This window comes from Vanessa cardui, chromosome Z (assembly GCF_905220365.1).
Source record: "Vanessa cardui chromosome Z, ilVanCard2.1, whole genome shotgun sequence".
Taxonomy (NCBI): domain Eukaryota; kingdom Metazoa; phylum Arthropoda; class Insecta; order Lepidoptera; family Nymphalidae; genus Vanessa; species Vanessa cardui.
Window position 1 is genome coordinate 13,418,756 of NC_061154.1, and position 23,769 is coordinate 13,442,524.

The 23,769-nt window shown below is 31.4% G+C and overlaps 1 protein-coding gene across 1 annotated transcript; it reads left to right on the top strand.

Moving 5' to 3' along the window:
• Window positions 1–359: 359 nt before the first annotated feature.
• LOC124542857 (F-box/WD repeat-containing protein 7) lies at window positions 360–23,169 on the top strand. The gene is made up of 12 exons (XM_047120744.1): window positions 360–547; window positions 2,421–2,462; window positions 2,538–3,254; window positions 5,808–5,891; window positions 9,104–9,148; window positions 9,977–10,143; window positions 12,018–12,233; window positions 12,608–12,896; window positions 13,335–13,516; window positions 15,813–16,038; window positions 17,691–17,901; window positions 19,590–23,169. The coding sequence occupies exons 3-12, from the start codon at window positions 2,550–2,552 to the stop codon at window positions 19,874–19,876; spliced, it is 2,412 nt and encodes an 803-aa protein (XP_046976700.1). The 5' UTR covers window positions 360–547; window positions 2,421–2,462; window positions 2,538–2,549; the 3' UTR covers window positions 19,877–23,169.
• Window positions 23,170–23,769: the final 600 nt, after the last annotated feature.

Sequence of the window (23,769 nt, forward strand, 5' to 3'; positions counted from 1 at the left end):
ATTGATCATTTTATTAAATTGATTTAATGAAAATACTTTTATTTCATTAAATCCATTAACTTAATAAATTAAGTTATTAAAGTATATAAAAAATAGCCAAACTAATTAAAAATATTTTTAATCTATCCATTAAAATTAGGTTTTTAAGTTTCATATTTTTAATATCTAACAAAAGTTCAATAACTTGCCGTCTAACCTTTTGTACTTATTGAGAGATTCAAAAGCAAAGTATTTGATGTAAAAACGATATCGGTAGTGTACAGTGGCGCCACTGTTTAAAACCTTAAGAAGTTATATTTCTTATGTGACAACACTAAGTATCTACTTAATCTACATCTCTACAGTTTGTACCACAGACTACTTACTACTGAATCCGTGAGTCGTTCTACACGTTTATGGTCGATGGATGGCCACCACCGTGTTGGTCGTGAAAAGATAGAGTGCTGAACATTGTACGATTTTTAACATTGTATATTATTATGTTTTTGAAACAAGCACATAACACGAACAACCAATGAAGCATTCATAATTATAAAAAATCGTACAGGTGAGTGAGTTAAACAGTATTTTATGACGGATATGGGGTTCGTTATATCTCATTCCACTTTTTTATGTTTTCACACCTTATCCTTTCAAAATCCCAGATAGAGCTATTCAGCTGGCAGTGCGTTTCTGCGCATACAACTATACCTATTACTATATAGGTCAGTGGCTGGATCTGATAGATTTTTTACGAAAAGGTCAGTGAATTTCGCCATAAACCGTGGATAATTGCCTCAGGAGATTTTTTTTTTGTTAGTACGAGTGCATGTGAATCCTGCACCGCGTGAAAAAAAAATATTCTCACGCTCGGAGACCTTTATGTCGGAGTCGCTGTTCTTTTTTTTTAGTTTAAATACACATGGTTCGATTTCCTGCATTTGCAACAGACGAATCACGTATGATACGTGATTTAAAGAGCTCAACATTTCTTGCGATGTGAAAGCATATAGTTCTTTAATTTGTATTTCTCTGTCCTTTTTTCTATGAAATGAGGAACAAGATTAATTTGGCCTTGATTCTGACAGTGGTTTAGTTGATAGGTATTCAGTAATGGCCTTGTGAGACCGATTGTGAAGTTATTGTGCATTTTGTCTCCATACATCTTGCATGCTAGTAACTTGTTGCTTTTGTGACTACATTCAGTTCTACAATTAATTACTAATTGAGCCTTAAAAAGTAAATATAACATCATACACAATCATTGTTTTTATTATTGACAGAAGTAATAAAATAATTTGCCTCAAAATGAATGTCAAATGAATCATCTTTTAAGTGCTTTGTGAGTCTTTTTATTTACAGTATTTTAGGTTAATTTCAACAAAAATCTTTTTTGACAATTTTTTAACTGAATTTATACAATGTAAATAAAAATAACATTATAACCATAAAATAGTAACAGAAGTGTTTTAAATTGTATTAAATACAATACAAACACAATAAACAAAAAAATAAACACATTCATACTTTGTTGTTAATACAAACTTTTCTCATTATATGACTTATATACAGATGTAGAATTGCTTTTTTTGTATATATCATACAAAATAATTTAATTGAAACCCTTAATTACCGCTCAATGAGTGACTCTAATTTCAATCACAAAGAAATTTTAAGTGCTAATATGTGTTACCAAGGTATTTATAATATTTATATAAACAATACAAATCAGTACAATGTAATGTAATGTTGTGAGTATATATATTTTGACTATGTTAAACTTTAAAAAGTAGTATCCAGTTGATAAATTTAAGAGCAAATGAGCAGCATTATTCTTTGTTACTCCATTTATGCAATTATTTTATTATGAATTTGAATTTAATATAGATAATATTAGTGTACTTACTCTCATAACAATGGTAGAGTCTAACATTAAAACATACATATTACTGTGTTTAAAAAACGAATTACATTGTACCAAAAAATGAATACTCGATCAGTCAATATTGTATATTCATTGCATTATTTACCTTGACATGGAAATAATCATGCTGGATGTATAATTTAATCCACCAATAACACAGCAAAATATGCTAGAAATTTCTCTGTATATGTTTGTATGTTATTATCAGCTTATACAATCAAATAAACCAATAGTAATGTATAAAAATAATTTAAGTAGAGTCGCTTCCAAGTATATACAATTTTTAATAGTTTTATTTTATGTGGTCTAAATTTCAGTAGGAGCTGCATTAATAATGTTTAGATAATGTATAAATTATGTATGGTTATTGTTGCCAATCGTAATCCGTATATGGAATGTACTTTCTTTTAAGTTATTAATTAGAAGTAGTATTGAAGAAAATAAAAGAATAGGTATTACTTTCGGATAAGACAAAATGTAACCTACAAATAAATAATTAATTTTTTTTTCTTTGTAGGTAAACCACCCATGCAGGACTAGTTACAATTAGCAGATAACAGTAAGTGTTTTAACAAATATTTAGCATGATATAATAGAAATTGAATATTTCTGTGACATAAAGTGTTAATTTCAGATTATATTTAGAATGGAACCATCATGTTCACATTCCAAGTGTGACTTGTACGAGAGAAACAAAATCTCATATGAAAATGTTGAGACTGATTGTGACAACAGGCTTGCTGAGAAGTCGGGCGATTCATGTAATGTTAGGCAAAAAATTGATGATCTTGAACGTGAAGATTTTGAGGAGGAAAATAGAATGCTAAAGCATTGTTCCAGTATGATAGTTGATGGGGAAATAAATGCAGCAGCACGTTACTCTGGTAACTTGTCGAGTGCCAATTCAAGTCTTGCGTCCAGTTCAGAGACTATATCGACACTTTCAAATATGATAACAAATGACTTTAGCTTACCGGGTTGCAGCAAATCTGATGATTGTGAAGGTAGTAATGCCACAATAAAGAACATGATATACTCCCGAACTCCACTTTACTCAATTGTAGAACCACCCCCCAAGAAAGTAGATTTTATGCAAAAACTGTTGAGTAGTAATTTACAAGAAAAGAAAGACTTTCCTAAGGGGAAGTTGTATAAAGGTGATCTGATGGAACATTCAGGGGATTCTGATATATGTGATGGTAGCGGGCAATCAGGTCGGTCAAGTTCGAATGCTTCTAGTTCTAGTTCAGATAGTAAAGAGTTCACTGTTCCTTCCACGTCAAATGCTGAGAAGTTATTAGGATTGGATGACAGCAGCAAGAGGAATGGAAGTGGCAGCTCCAAGTCATCCGTGAGTTTAAACTTGATATTTCATATTTTACTTATATTTTTACTCAACATCAATTCATTCATCTAGTATCTGGATCCATTCTAACAATCATTTCCTCATAAAATTATTTGAATTTGTCTATATATATCTGTAATCTATATTCCATACAACCTCATCAGTATTTTGGATATTAAACATTCAAATTGTTGATTTCGTGATATGATAGGTGAACTTTGACTATGTCTGTTTGAATTGGTAATGGCTCGTGTGCGAATTTTTGTTAAAAATTAACTCTTTAAATTAATTTGTAATATATGACTAATTTTAGTTGTGTCTGAAGTTACATTATTTTAATATTTATAATAATTAAGATTATTTTTTTTCTGTTTCTTTTAAGGTTTTTCCTATCACTTTTCTATTGAAAACCTATAAAATGATGTTGTTGCAATATTTTAATATAGAATTTAGAATTCGAAGAAAGAGACATATAAAATATATTGCTAATAGGGATGTTTATTTAACATATATGTTTTCCTTAATCCAAATCTGAAAGATATAAATAAAGCAAGCGTGTAATCCAAAGTATAATACGGACAATACCGCTGTCGCTTGTAATTTATGCTAGCAGCGTGTATACGGTTAATAATGGCGTTAACTTTTTAAATGATTTTTAAATAAAAATTTTGGATTGTAGTTACAAAATGTATACGAAAGATCTTGGGTCATGTATTGCAACAAATATGTTAAAGGAAAATGACCCCTAGGTCATAGGCTACCAGACCCACCTGGTCACGCCATATTGCTTTGTTGTCACATTTATATATGTTATTTACATAATCATAATATGCTTCCATCCAAATGAGTATCTCGATATGAATAAGCAATCTGAAATTTCAGTCGTTGAATAAGCAAGAAATTTAAGAGAAGGATTTTAAAAAGTTTTTAGTTTCTCAAATAAAAATCTTAAAAAGAAAAAACCAAAGGCTTAGCAACCCGTCAGGTTACCGGTGCGTGTGCGTGACGGTTTGCGGAGCGGATGACAGGTGGTAGACGCTTCGCGATAAAATATCCCGACAATTCCTATACAATGTACCTGACAGCAGCCATAATTAAAATGTCCGAAAGAGATTAGATGTAGATAAATTATGCATTTATATAGTTGAGCTAGAGTTTGTCGGGATCTAATTAATATTGCAACGCTGAAACCATTCAAGTTTTTAATTTGTTTGGTGACGCTTGTAATTGGTTTAGTTTGAATAATTTACTTGCAACGATCCTATAAATGCCCAGTCTATATCAGAATTAAAAATGCATGCATCGAACACGTGTATTGATTATTTTTATCGTGGAGTCTTCGTAACTAGGCTAGGGAAGGCTACGTTAATTTGAAGTAAATGAACTTATTTACGTAGCGGAACCAATAGGGTGTGTTTAGTGCTTATGCTATCACTTATAAAGTATTGCCAAGAAATCGACAAGATTTCTACATATGAGTAAGTCATTTGACGCTCAATAGCAAAATTTTATCGTATAAAAACAAAATATTATTGGACAACGAATGTATTTTTTATCTACGTATATCATAAAATAAATGAACTAGAATGAAATTTATACCAATCGATTTAGTTTAAATTTTCAGCTCAAAGCACATTCACAATAATTTTGTCCATAAAAATCCGAATATTTCCGCTTAAAAAAATATATTCTAATTCATATTTTTTAAATTCTCAATTTAACAACGGTTTTGTTACAATTGAAATTATTGAAACGGATATTCGTAAACGAATTATTCGTTATTCTATCAGTATTTTTGATAAAAACAATAAACAAAATATTAGTATCATGTAGTATTAAAATACGTAGGTGAAGCTTGTTGCAAATTCCGTTAAAAATAGTTTTATGAAGTACTTCAAACAACTATTAGTGGGAATTGAATATCGAATTCAGGTATTATTTAAAAGCGTACAGGTTTTATGGAATGTAGGGTTACTTCAATTGGTAGGCACCTTCCGGCAATCCTTCATTTCAACACGTATTGAACAGTCGCTTTCATTAATACGAAGCCTACGTAGAGTCATATCATTAAGAATATTATATTCGCCTTATGTTTTTGTTTATGTATTATAATATCTGAAATAATATTTAAATAAGAGGTTCCATATAAATATATGTATTACTTATGTTTGTATATTATATACGTATGTAATTAATTATCTACTAATGACCATAAAATATATTTCTGGCAAAGAAAACATTTTTTACATATTTACGTCAAATTTTCTTAGAAGACAGACATTATTGGTACGAATTTGAAAAAAGACACCGAAAAAATATCTTTATAGAATAACAGCTTTGTAAAAAATACAAAACATATGAATAGTTATCGTTTAGTATGTATAATATAAAATCTTAATAAATGCATTTCAATGATCTTAAGTGTCTTACATAACGTTGTACATAGAACATTATTGTCTCGATATAAACACATAAGTATTATATATTGTATTTATATAAACAGTGTGCAATAAAGTTGTGTGTTGTCTGTGTGTGTTAAAAAGTGTTGGTTTGTTTCAGAGCTACCAATATTGCGACGGTGACGACGACTCGGACGACGATGTCAACGAAGAGTCGTGGTGCACATGTCTTTCGTCGCACGAGGTAAGTAGTACAAGTATTTAACTACAGGCACAAGGGACATAACATCTTAGTTCCCAAGGTTGGTGGCACATTGACGAAGTAAGGAATAGTTACTATTTCTTACAGTGTCATTGTCTATGGGTGATGGTGACCACTTACCATCAGGTGGCCCATATGCTCCGTCCTACAACATAAAAAAATAATAATAATACTAATTATAATTGTTGCCCGCGGTTTCCTTCACGTTTTAGGGCGTCGGTTGTCCTTCCCTGAAGTTCAATTTTGTTTAACGTCATATTTCATGAATTCGGTTCATTGCTTTGCTCGTGAAAGAGCGACAGATATTTCTTCCACATTTGTATTTGATTTGATATTGGAAACAATTTGACGACCTCCGTGGTCGAGTGGTGTGTACACCGGTTTTCATGGGTACGCCACTCCGAGGTCCCGGGTTCGATTCCCGGCCGAGTCAATGTAGATTATTATCATTAGTTTTCTATGTTGTCTGGTCTGGGTGTTTGTGGTACCGTCGTTACTTCTGATTTTCCATCACACAAATGCCTTAGCTACTTACATTGGGATCAGAGTAATGTATGTGATGTTGTGTCATATTTATTTATTTATTCATATTTATTTTATTAATATAGATATACCAATATCTATGATAATTAAATTAATTCGAATGGAAATATTTTCTTTTATTACAAAGAGGTTGTTATAAAACTTTGATATTAATTTAGTTTCAAAACGGATAATCCGTATCATCATGAATAACATATTGATTTTAAAAGTTTATTTGGATAGATGTTGGTTTACAATCGGCTATTTGAACCGTTAGTTCAAATATTAAAAGATATGTAAATAAACGTGCGAAAAATACGCGGGTCTTGCTGTATCGTGCGTTTGGAGATAGATCGTTTGCTAAATGTTAATTATGTAAAATCGTTACTTAAAAATATTTATTGATAAAATCGACTTCGATATATAATTACATATTATACAATATGAATGCAGCCTAAATAAAAAAGGTGCTCAATATTGGCGATTGATTATCGTTACATAGCGTTCTCTTCCCGGCTAACAACGGTGTAAACAACGGTGTAGGTATAGGGCAGCTAATAAAATATGAGGTGGGTGGTGCTATAAATAAAATAACATTAATCTACAACTTATAAATAAATGTAAATATATAATATAATTAATGTATCAATAAATAAAGTATTTATATACTCATTCAATGTTCAAACAACAAAATAACAATATCGTGTTGATTTTTGGGAGTAGACCATCTGTTGAGTTGATATTATCCACCGAGGATTTGCACAAAGCCCCATCTATGTAGGTTCTTATAAAAGTGTTATACAATTTTCAAGAGATTAGAATCAAACGCGAAAATCAGTTGTTCTCAATCGTAAAAATGCGTATCATTTGTTTCGGGGTCAGAGTATGAATCGTTTATGAAAATGACACACGCATCGCAGTTTTCAATTCAATTTTCATGGTGAACTAGTAGTAGTAGTAATAATAGTAGTAGTAGTAGTTTTTATTTTGTAGAGACGGGGCTCTACTATCGAGGGAAGTACTTTTTACGGAGGTTGTGGATGATGAATTAATTGCTATTATTATTATTATTATTTCGACCACGAGATATTCGTTAGACTTGATTTTGATAAAAAAAATAACAATGCTTTTAATGTGTTTTTTTTTTTCTATAGGTTACTTACCTATGGCATAAATTACATAACATGTTTACTTCTATACAAATATTAGAAACGCGACGATAAATGTCGCTTTTTCATGGCTACACCTCTGAACCGAATGTAATGAAATTTGATGTGAAGCTAGTTTGAACTTCAAAGGAAATACATAATCCACTTTTACGCTTAACACTAGATCAGCTCCTAAAACGCGAAGCGAAACTTATACATTATGTTAAAAGTTAACTGTTCGATGTCGCGAATATTCAAAAAAAATCTTGATAATAAGATAGATACTGTTACTTTTTTTTCTTTTTAAGAAGGTTTAATGCCAACCTCTTTCGTGGTAGAACAGCTAATTAGTGGCAAAACCGCAAGCCAAACCATGTCCAATATGAACCGGCCCAGGTGGTCTGTATAATATCAACGTGTTCAACAAAGTTGAATGTTTACATAACCGTTTAGTTAAATTAGGATTAAATTCCTTTGACGCTCCGTTATAACATCTAATATTACGATTTTAATATAAAAACAATTTTGTTCCGTCAAAAGGCCGAAGCGCTGTTGACCTCTAGATAATTTTCTTATAACAATTATTGTTGTTTTAAAATGTTGTAAATGGTAATTCGAATGTATTAAATTATATTATTGTTTTATTTATAAGAATAAATAAATAATATAATAAGTCATCTTTAGAAATGTCAAGGATCATTTCCAGGACAATGGGTAGATGTGTAGATAGTAATTTGTACGATGATCGTTCTTATCGAATATATTCGTTACAAACAGACGTGTCTGTCGTCATTATGTATATATCGCGCTGTTTTCGGATCCCTCATAGCGTACAGGACATCCTCATGAAGGGCGTTGAGTGTAAATCGCTTGTGTTCATCACTACCGTCCTCTCGTTTAAATTTTTAAATCGATACATACTATATGTACTACTAGGTATATTAGACGTTTATTTCCTATATATAATTTCTTTTAATTACGAGTAATAGAACTATCTACGAACCGTAATTATTTATCATTGTATTGCTAAAGCATGTCAAAAGTTTTATATATATATAAATATATATAAATTAGTATAGGTCTACTAAGTATACTTAACTATTGAATATAGTTTATTATGTGGACATTGAGAAATGTAAAAATGAGAAATTAACGTTGACATAGCTGTAATAGCCAGGTGCATATGTGTAATACGTAAAAAAATTTAATTAGTATCAGAAATAATGATTTACTTTCGTCTTTATGACATTACTATAGATTTTTAAATTGTCAAAAATAATTCAAATCAGGCAATAATAGATTATCCAGAAAAAGGATAACATGTCAGATAATAGAAGTATTTAGTATTTGTTTTTATTTATATTGGTTATCAAATATTTCTATTGAAACTTATACAATAGATTAAAAATCCATCAAACTATATTGCAGTTTGTTGGCAATTTAAAAGCAATTCAAGTTTTGTGTTGCGGAATAAATGTTCGGAAACAACGAATAGATGAAATGTTAATATAGTTTTATTCGCAGGATGATGACGAGGAGGATGAACCGGAGCCGGATGAAAGACTTTGGGTATGTGAAGATTTTTTCATCTTGTTATTATGTCTATATGCGTTATTCTATTATTATTTTACGGCAGACTTCTTTTTTGATGCTCTACTGCGTTAGATTTATCGTAATTTTTTATCATTAGGATTTGGTATTCAAATACCAATCTGACAGTCGGATTGATGAGATAAGTTAGATCGAATATATTTCATCTTGTAAGGAACATTAGATGATTTGTTGTGTGAATTTATATTTCATTTCCGTACATTACGTAACTTTCGTTTATATTAATATTCGAAATGAATAAATGTTTTATTATTTACTAGAAATTATCGTAGGATATTGTTATGCAAATATATATAAAGTTACGCGACTCAAATGATAACGCAATAATCCTCAAAGGACTTAGCACAAGTGAATAATATCCAATGTCGCATTATTATTCTCTAGAACATTAATTAATTTGTTTCTTTTTTTTTTTCAAAACTAGTAATAAAACCTCTTTACGACGATATCAATCCTCATTGACTAATGGTCGACAAATTATAAAACCTTCTAGATGAAGTGTAATTGGAGAGCTTAGATGTACGACACTGAAACTAAGATCGTCGATATTATTATTACTATATGTATTCTGTTTGATAGAACACATATTCTATAACCTTCTATCTTTAATATTGTTGAACGTTGTGGCCTTATTGTAACTCATTGGATTATGTTTTTCTTTGTTAAATCTTCTACTTTTGTTTTCTAAAATAGTTAATAACATAAAGATTTGTAAATATGTACGTGTTTTCCGATATATGTTGTTGTGAAGTTAGTTCAAAAGGTCTAATTAAAGTTTATTTATAGAGAAAAAGACGCTACGAGCCGCCTCGGCCGCAATCAGCGAAGAAATTCTGTCCAGATGGAAGCGTTGTCGTCGGACCGGGATCGGAATGGCCGAACATACACGCCAATATTGCACTTCAAACTAACAACATCCAGGGACCTCCTGAACTAAAGCAATGGCTCAACAGGTAAGTTACATCGAGTATAAAATACGCTCTATTCCGAAATACAAGTAAGCGTTACAAGTTTAAATATTCGATCATTGTTTCAGTAAATATTTTAGTGAAACAAACGATCCATTTTTGCGCACCATTTTGAAATAACATTTTACGCGATAGAATAAATATCTGATGTATAAAAACGCCTATACAAATGTAAAATTAAATGTTTTAAAAGCAATCTCTTGTATGAATTTAAATGTTATAATATTTTATTTAGTTTCTCGTCGGGAAAAGCAATGTAAATTTTGCAAAACTTGTTACGTGTTAGCAGCGACGCGGAATCACAACTTTATCTTCGGTAGAGCTAGCTTGTTCGATGCTCACACGAGCATTATAAGCTGCCGGCGGTTTTAATGCTATCAAGTTATCACCTCGGTTTTCAGAACTTCACTGAAAATCCTTTTAAAACGTGAACTTTTAATGGGACCTTTTAAACACTTCTACCGACTTGTTGCCTTAAAATATCACATGTATTTATATTAAATTCAATAACTGTTTTATTTGTAATTGATTGAATTTGAGTGCGTTTTTTTTTCTTTAACAATTTCACTTAAAGCTAACATTCGTTTTAGTAATTTACGGCTTTAATGTCGTTTAATAGGTGATTGGATATATATCTTTTTATCATCGATTTGAAATTTGAAAGTAGAAAACATCACTTTGAGCAACAATTACAGCAAACCGATTTGGAACATTTGGTTTGATTTTCAGTCTCGCTGATGTTCTCATAACTACATAATGAATGAGGATACAGTTCGTTCGCACTCGATGCCCAAAATAATGGAAAAACATGAATGTATTCTGTAAAGTTTTTTTATTCAGCACGTCTCTGACTGACTCGATAATGTTTAGGCATAACATAGATGTCGAGATGTATTTTTTAAATTCAAATTTGTAAGCATTAGCATTGTGATCCCGTTCTCTTGTCGCTAGCATTTAAAAGAGGTTTGTTATTTTGAAAATATAATCATGTCTATCAATACTTTTCGGAAGGTTGAAGATGTTTGAAATTTCTAGTAACTAGGTATTTCATTTATCGGTTATCGAAATTAATAAATAAGGGTATTTTTGTACCTTACTGGAGACGGTTATTGTGATTGCGTGAATTTCATGTTCTTGTAAATACATACGTAACCGCTTTTGTTCAAGAGACACTCGAACTCGTTCGTTTTTTATTTCCGTTGACGCTAAATCAGGACCAATAACAATAAACTCGTCAATAAAAATCATAAGGCACGTGGATTCTTGATTTCCTTTTAACGCTGATTATTATGGATGCCAATATATGCTGAAAATGTTCAAGCGCTTTTCATTACATACCAAGTTATGTGACCATCCATACGTGATACAGATTAGCGTGAAGAAAGAACTGTGTTTATATCATCGTAGTATTATCGAATTAGTGTATTTGAAGAAAAGTTGATTCGGATTACAGATATAATAATCATCCAAAGATTACTTTACGAAATATCAAAAACAAAAATATTTGCCAGGAAGTTGCGTGATTACGAACATTTTTATCTTTCTCGTAAATTTCGGCTATTCGGTCGGTCAATGATTGAGTGATTCATGAAATTGACCACAAATTGAAGCTTGATGCTACATTGCGCTGTTTCGATTGTGGCCTTTAAGCGGACTCGAATTAGTCAGACAAATATTCAAATCGTAATTTCTGTTATGTCGCTGAAATTTTCACATATGTTAAGCATCCTATAACTTATCGTTCACCTCGTTATTGAATGTATACTTTAAGTTATGGGTTGTTTTATTTATCACGTTGTGGTCGAAAATTGTCGTCTTTTGGATGGAAATCTGGAATCCATATTTCTTTCTTTTTGTAGATTTCAATCATGGTCTAACGGCGAGAAGATCCAAGCAATCGACGCTCTGATAAACCGCTGTGCCGCGAGCCACGTTCGTTACATGATGAAGGCTATCGAGCCTCTCTTCCAAAGGGACTTCATATCTCTCCTGCCCAAGGAACTGGCCCTTACCGTTCTCGGATATTTGCAGCCGAAAGATTTACTGCGCGCTGCACAAACTTGTCGGTATTGGAGGTAAGGAATTACATGTATTTAAATATAAACAAACAATAATATAAGTGTAGATTAGACGATTTAATCGCTATCGAATTATAAAAATAAATATTGGGTGTGTAAAGATTACTTGATTTCCTCTGAGATTAGAATTGTGCCTAACTGATACTTGGTTTGTTTACTAAGTATCTACTCTAAAAATCTCTTATTCTATTCTATTATAAATATTCTTAAAATAAAAAAGGTAGGTTAATAACAAATTATACTTCCTAGTTATTCTTATGCAACGGATGTTGCTAATAAAATATGTAACATACAAAAATTATTTCATAAATAGTACTTCGATATTAAATACACAATTTACTAATTAATTTAAAACGGTTTTTTGTCACTAGGTTCCTGGCTGATGATAATCTCCTATGGAAGGAGCAGTGCCGTCGCATAGGTCTCACTACCCTCAAAAAGATGCCCAGGTCATTACCACGATGCGTCAGCCCATGGAAGGCAGCCTACATGCGTCAATCACTGATCCAGGACAATTGGCTACATAAGCCAGTGAACAATCCAATCGTGATGCGTGGTCATGACGAGCATGTTATAACGTGTCTTCAGTTCTATGGGAACAGAATCTTGAGCGGTAGCGACGATACCACACTGAAAGTCTGGTCGGCCATTACTGGGAAGGTGAGGATCGAATTTGTTATTAATATATTCAGTTCCGAAGTTGGCCAGAGACTTTTTACCCAATGCCAAACATTGGCGCTATTGGTCGTATTACTTGTATGCCAAACATTGGCGCTATTGGTCGTATTACTTGTATGCCAAACATTGGCGCTATTGGTCGTATTACTTGTATGCCAAACATTGGCGCTATTGGTCGTATTACTTATCCTATTTTGTTTGTTATTTTTTTGCGTCTCAACTGCTCAACCGAACATTACCAAAGTATAAATAGTACAAGAAACGTAGCTAATCTAACATTTGATCCTCACTTAAACGTTAGTTAAAATTAAATGTTCATAAATTATAGAAATAATTACATTTAATATACATTTTAATTATATAATTCTTCTATTCTTCTGGAAACAACTATTGGTTACATCTATATAATTCTTCTTCCAGTGTCTACGAACGCTCGTGGGTCACTCTGGTGGCGTGTGGTCATCGCAGATGGTAGGCGACCTCGTCATAAGCGGTTCGACCGACCGCACTCTGCGTGTGTGGAACGCGAAAACCGGACAGTGCCTTAAAGTCCTTGCCGGTCACACATCTACCGTCCGTTGCATGCATTTGCATCAGAAAAGGTAATATATAAATAAATAAATAAATATGAGACAACATCACATACATTACTCTGATCCCAATGTAAGTAGCTAAAGCACTTGTGTTATGGAAATCAGAAGTAATGACGGTACCACAAACACGATAGACAAGATAGAAAACTAATGGTAATCTACATCGACTCGGCCGAGAATCGAACCCGGGACCTCAGAGTGGCGTACCCATGAAAACCGGTGTACACACCACTCGACCACGGAGGTCGTCAAAATATACCTACAAATAATGTTTTTACATATAATATGAATGTAATATATTAATACTATATGCAATTTATTATGTCATAGTATTTTCCTTGCTAAAACTTATTGTTTGTGTATTTTGCGAATGGAATGTTTCAAATGCTACGTTTTATAAAAATATTAAAATATTTGCCGAGCGAATGAAAGCTATTGTTGTCGAATTTTTATAACTCGATTCAAAAAGGTGATAAGTCATATAGAGTAGATATGCAAATGTGCCGTTGTGATGTTAAATATAATATAATTGACTATCATATTGGGATTCAAGAATAAATGTTTTCTATCAGTTTTTCTGAAATCTATTGTTGTCGAATTTTTAGAACTCGATTTCAAAATGTGATAAGTCATATAGAGCTGAAGTGTAAATGCGCCGTTGTAATGTTAAATATAATGTCCCATCATATTGGGATTCAGATATAAATGTTTTCTATCAGTTTTTCTTCATAAAATGTCAATCGATGCTTCTTTGTCAGCGCGTGCGAAAGGAAACTAGGCGAGGCTTAACTTGCGAACTTATTATTCTCACTCACAATTATTTTCTAATTCTATTTCCTTTGATACTGTTTGAATCATTGTTTATTCTACAAAGTGCTTTTTAATTGATAAGATTTTATGCTTAAGTAAGATATAATAACGTAAATATTACTATTAAGATGTCGACATAATAGTATCTATGTTCAATTGTATATTTATATATTTAATAGACGTGTAACGAGTTAATTCTGATATTGTTTACAATGTATATAATTGTTAAGGCAATTATAATTCTATACCGACCGATTACACAATTAGAAAAATATTTTAAGAGCAAAACTATGTTCAAGATTTAACGAGTCTTTAAGTCGAGCCCTATTGTCTAACACATGAATCTAAACTAAAGATAGTCGGTTCAATCCCGTGCTAGAAATATGTATGTTTATGTGGTTAATTTATATTTTTAATTCGATCGAGAAGGAAAACATCGTGATGAATACATGAGAATCTGTTACATTTCTGTATCCACACCTCCGCTTGGAAACAGCGTCGTGGATTATGCTCCTAAACATCACCTTACATTATTGATTTATAAATTGATTTTTCGAATTGGGTACAATACGTGCGAATTTACTGTATGATTTTTAATCAGCAATATAACGGCGGTAGTACGTGAATTATATATTGATTTAAAACGGGATAAGACTGATCGGAACCGGACGGATCAAGCAAACTGCAATCAGCTGATGACATAATGCTATAATAACGTCGTCTCTATATAAGGGGTCTCTATTGAATGCAATATTTATATTATATAACGAGCGTTTTTAAATACTTTGTTTATTATACTCTTATACGCATTCAAGGTGAAATATTTATTAATAAATGCGTTGCGAAGTAACTGATAACATTCACAATTATATAATAACAAATATTTGATTTATTTATATTGCAATGTTATTACATAAATCTTAATAAACAATTGCGTTTCGTCTTCAATAAAATACTATATACTAATCGTGTTGATATAGCGACGCCATTTGTATTAGTAAAAATTTTTTTTTTTACGTAGAGTATAATATAAATTGGAACAAAACGTTCGAAAACAAATTTGTAATTTCTTGTTTGTAACTCTTTGCTTACGAAATACTAATTTTAAAACTCGATCAAAATAGCGGTCCAATTTAACTGTTTCGAATGAATAGCTCGCGAATAATGGCTTGCGAAACTTTTCTTTAATGAAATATTTACTTTTATATTGTTATACGCACGTTGACATTATTTACTGTTATTCTATCTGGTATTTAATGGATATATTATTGCTATGCGAAATCACATTTTATTAGCATTATAAGTAATATAGTGTCTAGTGTTGATAACCGAACTATGAATAAGATATATACATATATATAAATTGATGTTCAATAATTAAGCAAAGCAATTCAACCACAATTGTATACCGTTTAAATAAAATGTATGAAAAATTAGTAGTAGTACAAATGGTAATTTATGTCACAGTGTGTTAAAGCTTTAATATCCTTTTCAGGGTTGTATCCGGTTCCCGTGACGCAACGCTTCGTGTCTGGTCGATTCCCGACGGTCGCTGTCTCCGGGTGTTGGTCGGTCACTTAGCGGCTGTCCGGTGCGTTCAATACGACGGCAAGATGGTTGTATCCGGTGCTTACGATTACTTCGTCAAAGTCTGGAACCCAGAGACTGGAGAGTGCCTTCATACGCTCGCTGGACACACAAACAGGGTATATAGCTTACAAGTAAGTAGATCGACATTTTATATATCACCTTACAATCATCAATTCTTTTATAGTATAGGTTGGCGGACGAGCATATGGGCCTGATGGTAAGTGGTCACTATCACCCATAGACAATGACGCTGCAAGAAATATTAACTATTCTTTACATCGTCAATGTGCCACCAACCTTGGTAACTAAGATGTTACTTCCCTTGTGCCTGTAGTTACACTGGCTCACTCACCCTTCAAATCGGAACACAACAATACTGTGTACTAAACTGAGTATTTATGTGTGAAATTAGAATTGGTACTGAAATTATTTCACTCGAGTCAATCTCATTTTACATTTAAAAAATTAAACAAATATATTATTTAACAAACAGAATACATTTGTTTGATAAATTGGTTACTATACAATATAAGTTATACAAATTATAAGGGATATTAAATGTGAGCCTAGAATGCTTTGAACATGTGTATTACAAGCACATCTACATAGTTTTCTTAGTTTTCTCATGGAACAAATTTCCTTATGTATACCAAATTTTGTAATTATTATTGTATAAGCTTAAAAGTGATATGCATTTATTTTATACATAAATGTATTTTATTATGACGTGATTATAAAACAAAAATTATAATCAAACACATGTTGGATCACTATTAAGATAGCTTATAAATAATAAAAATTATGTTTGTCGGAAATTAATATTAATAATTTGAGATTTCCAATATTGATTCCAATGGCAAGAAGTATAAAGTATATTCTATAAGAGAAAGTTATTTAAACTTTAGTTCCAAAGTACCAATCATAACTCCTCATACATTCCAAACCGCATTTTCACCTCTTCTATAGCAAAGTAAAGTAAAGTAACAGCCTGTAAATTTCCCACTGCTGAGATAAGGCCTCCTCTTCCACTAAAGGGTTTGGAATATATTCCACCACACAGTTCCAATGCGGGTTGGTGGATTGCTCATGTGGCAGAATTTCGATGAAATTAAACACATGCTGGTTTCCTCACGATGTTTTCCTTCACCGCCGAGCACAAGATGAATTATAAACACAAATTAAGCACATATATATAGTGGTACTTGCCTGTGTTTGAACCCGCAATCATTGGTTAAGATGCACGCGTTCTAACCACTGGGCCGTCTCAGCTAATGTTCAATTTAATAATAAATAATATAAATTATTCAAGATCTTAACCATATATATTATTTCAAAGATGCTTATGTATAAAACACATAATTTAAATTTGCCTGACAAATTAAGTTTAGGTAAAATAATGATTGTTATATGGTATAACATTGAATTAAATTTATTTATATTTCATACTTTTTATATTGTTCATAATCAACATTTACAAAACATATATATTTTTTTGTAATGATCTCACTAATGAATATTGTTTTTTGATTGTTAGGTAAACACAATTTTAAAACTGGTATGTATTGACATACTGGTTTCGGTAACTTGACTTCTCAATTTTACAGTCAGCAAGAAATGTAAAAATAAATATATCTTTGTTTCAAAGATATATTTATTTTTACAGTTGCCATTAAATGAAATTTAAGTTGTTAAAGATAAAATTAACAAAGGAACCCATTAAATTATGATATTACCCAAATTATATTTGTAATCTAAAATGTTTTATGTTTGAATAATTTTCCAGTTTGATGGTGTGCACGTTGTTAGTGGATCTCTGGACACATCGATTCGTGTCTGGGACGTTGAGTCTGGACAGCTAAAACACACCCTCACTGGTCACCAGTCCCTTACCTCTGGAATGGAGCTGCACTCTAATATACTGGTATCCGGCAACGCTGATTCCACTGTCAAAGTATGGGATATAACAACTGGCCATTGCTTACACACATTGTCAGGTATGTATCAAATGTGATAAATTTTATTATTTCCTGTTTGATAATTCACTAAAAAAATATCATCAAGTATTCATTTGGAAGGATTCTAAACAGAAGGAGTTGAGATTTGATATGATATGTCCAATTTCTTTAAAACTTTTGAAGATAAATAACAATTTTTACTTCTTTTTCCTTGATAAGTATTATTTATGAATTCTAAATTTATTAACCAAAATGGGATTAGGTTTGAAAATTATCTCATAAATCTAATTAACAACATTATACCTTGGTGTACAAAAACGTTCAAAAACGAAAAAAATATTTGTCTAGTTATTCGTAATTATGCCAAATGGACATAAATTATCTTGGGAATGACAAGTAATATATACATGAATGGGATTAACATGGTCAAAAAAACAAATGAAGCATCAATTTGAAGTGACAATTCCATAAATATCAAGCACTCTTCTTTATGAACAGTATTGAATGTCAATTTGTTAAATAAATTCTTTAAAATTATTAAATTTCAAATGACACTGTGATCACATAATATCGAAAAAGTAAATGTCTTAAAATGACATACTAAAATGAATATAACATATTTTAGAATTATCAAGTCAACAAACCTTTGAAAGAGAAATAATTCTTCTTCTTCTCTTTGTCATCAAATAATTTTCCAAAAAAAAAATACTTCTCCAGAGTATATATCCACATTTGTAAAAGAACACCTGAAGTTAAACCCTAACCCTAACCCTACTAATAAATTGGATGTCAATTAGTAGATAAATTAATTGCTTTAATTAAAGCATAATTAGCAACAATTGTATAATTATTAAAGTTATTATCCAATATTATTTTGAGATATCCTGTTTACACTCTCTGTGTACACTCAATAGAACAAGACCTTACTTACCTTAATGGGACAAGGACGTAAACCAATCTCTACAAAATGAGAATACTAATATTAAATAAATCACTCACCACATATAATACTCATTGTAAAAAAATCGATGAAATAATTAATTAATTTACCAAGGATGAAAAGTGAAAATATCAAAGATTTCAAATATAAGAAATTATTTAGTTTAAGTACGAAATAATTTTTTTCAATATAATCATTTTAAAGTTTTAAATTAAATATACTTGTGTCAATATAGTGCATAAATGTATATGAAGGAGAATGACCTTCAACAAAACTCATCATCATTAGTATATGTATGTGGGCAATTAATAATTATAACAAATTTATCTTAAGTAAATCTTTCATTAACAGTAATAAACAAGATATTAAATTAATCCTCTTAAATTTAAAAACTACAAAGCTAATTGCCACTCACATGCTGGTGATGTTCTAATTTCTTCTTCAACATAATTAGATGGGCACCTCGTATAGACGATATGCATCAACGCTGCGTTTGTGCCAGTAACATTAGTACATGGGTATTCTATGCGACTACCCTTCACATAGAGGCGCCATTACAAATTTTAGTCTATGAATGTACTTGTCAAAATCAAATGACAGATAATAATTGATATTAAAATAATCAATTTGATTTTTTTTAGTCACGAAAAGCAAATATGTTCTATGCAATATAATTATTTATTGTCTAATAATATTAAGTCTTTTCACTATATTATTATTTATATGATTTGATTTTATATGAATGTAATTATATAATTATATTACTTATTTAATCTATATTCAACAGGTCCTAATAAACATCAATCGGCTGTGACATGCCTTCAATCGAGTAACCGCTTTGTGATCACATCTTCCGACGACGGCACCGTCAAATTATGGGACGTGCGCACTGGCGAATTTATTCGGAATCTCGTCGAACTCAGCTCCGGAGGTTCTGGGGGCGTCGTGTGGCGTATACGGGCTTCCGCGACCAAGCTCATTTGTGCCGTCGGCTCACGCAACGGTACCGAAGAGACGAAGCTCCTAGTGCTCGATTTCGACGTACCCGGCGCTTGTAGGAAATGTGATGAATAGCATCGACTCAACCGGCGCATTGTGCGCCGATATGCCAACATGTACGCCCCGTGGAACTGCTAAGCACTGAGGAAGGTCACTGACCTCATCCGCTATGAATGACGAATCAGTTTGGAAATGTATTAGGGCAGCAAACGAAAAGTAATTTTTTGCTGAAGTGAGCACCAGTATTGCACAACACTGCTTTTCAAGGTCATATTTCATTATTACTCATGTATTGAACATTTTTTTTTTCATCGTCATTTTTAGCGGTATAAGACATCTGATTAAATATTCCAACTCATTAATTCCTTTACTTCATTATGGAACGGAATGAATATTTGATCTGATTCAATGAGTTTGAGCAGACCAGAAGCGTACAGACGGCATCGTCAAGTGGATTGTGAAACTAATAATACAAAGTTTACCCACCGGGCTTGACATGGGAAGAGTTGAAGGACCGTTTTCATATTCACAGTGTACTCTGATTACCTTTACATTCAATACCAATAAACTACCATCCATAATTACATCGTAGTTCTAACAGATAGTTGTTACGATTTTTTTTCACAATGGCGTATAGCATGGTCCACTATATCATACTATTTACACTGATTTTGGTCTACGCTTGCCTGTTAACCCCATTGTAACTGGTGGCGCTGTACAATCTCACATTGCCAAGTTTCTGTTACATTGTTATTTGCTTCATTATCCCAAAGAGTTATGAGGTTATCGGATCTTAGTTTTAGTTTATGTTAAGATGATTTTATAATTTGACTCCTTATTTAAGTAGGTATGTTTTCGTTCAATATAATTGTAATAATCCTTTTGCTATTTAGTTGGAATTTAATGGAATGTTATTTGTTTATACTGGCGTGATTGACATCTATTATTATAATTTAAATTTTGTTCGAATGGAAATTTTCATTATTACTGTACTGTATTAATATTACTATTCTTTCTTAACCATACGCATGATATGTTGGAAATATTTTTAGTTTTGACAAATTATTTTGTTTGGAGATTTTGTGCAAAAGCATCGACACAAATGCCAAAATAGACATTAATAGATAAGAATTTAACTTAAAAGGGTACTCGCATGGCAGGCTTTTCATTGTCATGATATTACAGAGCAAGCGGACAAACTTTACCCATCGGAAATATTCGTAGTTGTAATTATTTCGTTTTATAGAATACTAATTTAAGTCAATTGATCAATTCTGTGTCAAGTGAAATTACCTGTATGTCTTTGACAATTTACAACATATACTTCATCGCTTAGGTAATAATTATATAACCCCCTCCTAATCTAAACAAATACTCATTAACTAAGTATGATTAATGCATTTTTTGTAAAAAGTTTTATACAATGACAGCAACAACAGTGATAATTGTATCGTACCAATATATTATGGTTATTAAGACTTATTTTGCAAGGTTATCATATCTTACAGTATTTTAATGTATATTAATGCAAAAATGATTGACCGTGATAGGCAAAGTAAAGTATGGTGTTTCAGGGAGTAACGGAAACACATACCTATGAAACATATCAATTGTATACGAATATTTCCAATTTGTAAGGATTTCATCGGATCTGTATTCAACTTTTTTTTTTTTGTTTAGTATTTGTTAGGAATTCCCCTACAAAGTATTGAAAAAATTTAATTTCACGCCAGTTTTTTCTGTAATATTTAGTAATAATATGATTAAAATTTTATTAATTGATTAATCTAATTTTGAATGATATAATTAATTTTGTTTAGTTAATTTATTGAAAGACAAGCGCCACGAGATACCGGATCAAATGTGTTACTTGCAATATAAATTTAATCTAATACAATAATATTAATTCTATAATAATAATATTAATTAAATAATTTTATAATAATTGTTTTGAATATAATACATTTTTTTTGCAAAATATAATCATATAATCCAATGTATAATCAATGGCCAGGAATTTTATCATTTAACAATTTGAAATATAGTCGCATAAGATAATTGTATGTCTATAATGTATTGAAGTGTATCAGACTTATTGTAACACCAAATTAAGCCAATAATCGATTTGATGTTAGAATTCGCATAATCATTCTCGAGTCAATCTGATCTTTGTATGTCTGTAGGAAGCCAACATCGCCACTCTCTCTTGCTATATTTTACATCTTCAAACGCACCCTCGTCGTGCGTTACGTTTTTAGTCTGATTCGAGTGTAATGAGTGCGTGAGGTTGTGTTGGTTACACCTACACTCTAGATTTTAAGTGGTAACATTTGTTGTGTATATATATTATATGATATAAACGGTGGATCGGTGGGCAGTCTCAAACGCCACCTTGGTACGGTCTCCGACATTTCGACGGCTACTACCGGAAGCGGAATCCGCGTTATCTATTGCTGATTAAATAATTAAACGAAGACTGAAGAATAGGTATAGTTTAATAATTATAGTATTTAATAACGTCAGTGGAAAGTTAAAAAGTTTAAAACCAAGGTGGCGCTTTGACATTTTACCTTTCCACGGGCGGGCGTAGTTATTCCGTTGCGAGCGTACTTTTTTTTTCCCACCACTGCACTGAGCTCCTTTCAGACCCGTTTCCAGCGGACTATCTCCAATGTTTATTTGTACTCGACTGCAGTACACCTATGAGATTTTGTTATTGATACTTAATCTTATACATTTGTTAAATTATCTCCTGTATTTAAACCACAATTGAAATTTTATTTCAATATTTATTTATATACTTTAAAGACTAGTGATGTTGCTTTTAAATTATACTCATAGAGGACGTTTGATGGGTACTTGTGTACTGTCAACGTCGCGTCTGAGTCAATTACAGTGAAATTGTTAATACGCGCAGTCGGGTGTTATTTTTTTATATTGTCTTCTTGTTTATTGTCACTAGTTACTAAAAGCGATGCGTTTACGCCATCAATTTACTATGTAATTTAGTATTTAGACTTAATGTAATAATTTCCTTGCTTGCCTAAGTGGCGCCTAGGAATGAGAGGGTGGAGGTAGCCACAATCGTACTGTGCGGTTACACGACCACCCGAATAATCAATTTACTCATTGTTTATGTATATAAATAATTAAATAAATAATACGTTGATAATCAACGAGATATCGTCGATATAGTTGTATCGAATTTTTGAATCGATTATCAATAACGTGGCTCAATAATCGATTTTATCAGCCGAAAAACTCTCATGTCTAGGCCCACACCTTACATATTATGTAACGATCGGTTCTAGTTTAGAAAATTGGATGATGAATTTAAAACAAATTAAATCAAGTTGGTTCAACAATAAGTTCGAGTTTTATTTTTTCGTCTATTCGAACATTTACTGATATTATTGAGGCGCAAGAAAAATTCGATTCTTATGTAATTTTTATATCCTGTTTCTCTTATTTTGCTTTTATTGTACTATCATTTTTAATAAAATCAGTTGTTTTCAAGTTATTTTTGTTTTATTATTTTAACGCATATACATTACATGAAATATTCAGTGAAATTTAATTAATCAAACACATAACATATATCTGACAGAACCCTTACGAAAATATATCCACGTCGAATCCAACCGTCCCAGTAAGATTAAATAAGTGTGTTTGAATTTATTTATAAATTATGCTCTCATTTTGAATATTATTTTTTGCACTAAGAGTTTTCTTGTCACCATTTACATAGTTATAGAAATGAAATCTATGAGAAGCAAGAAATAATTACATAAATAGCATCTCGATATCTCTGTTCATTACGGCAACTTTTTTTTAAACATGACATTGTAAAATTCAATCGTTATATAGTATTGCCGTTCAAAAGAAATTGTTCTAAAAAAATTTATAGAGAAATGCAAAAAATGATTTTTTGTAAATTATTGCAAAAGTTTAAATATTCATAGATTAAT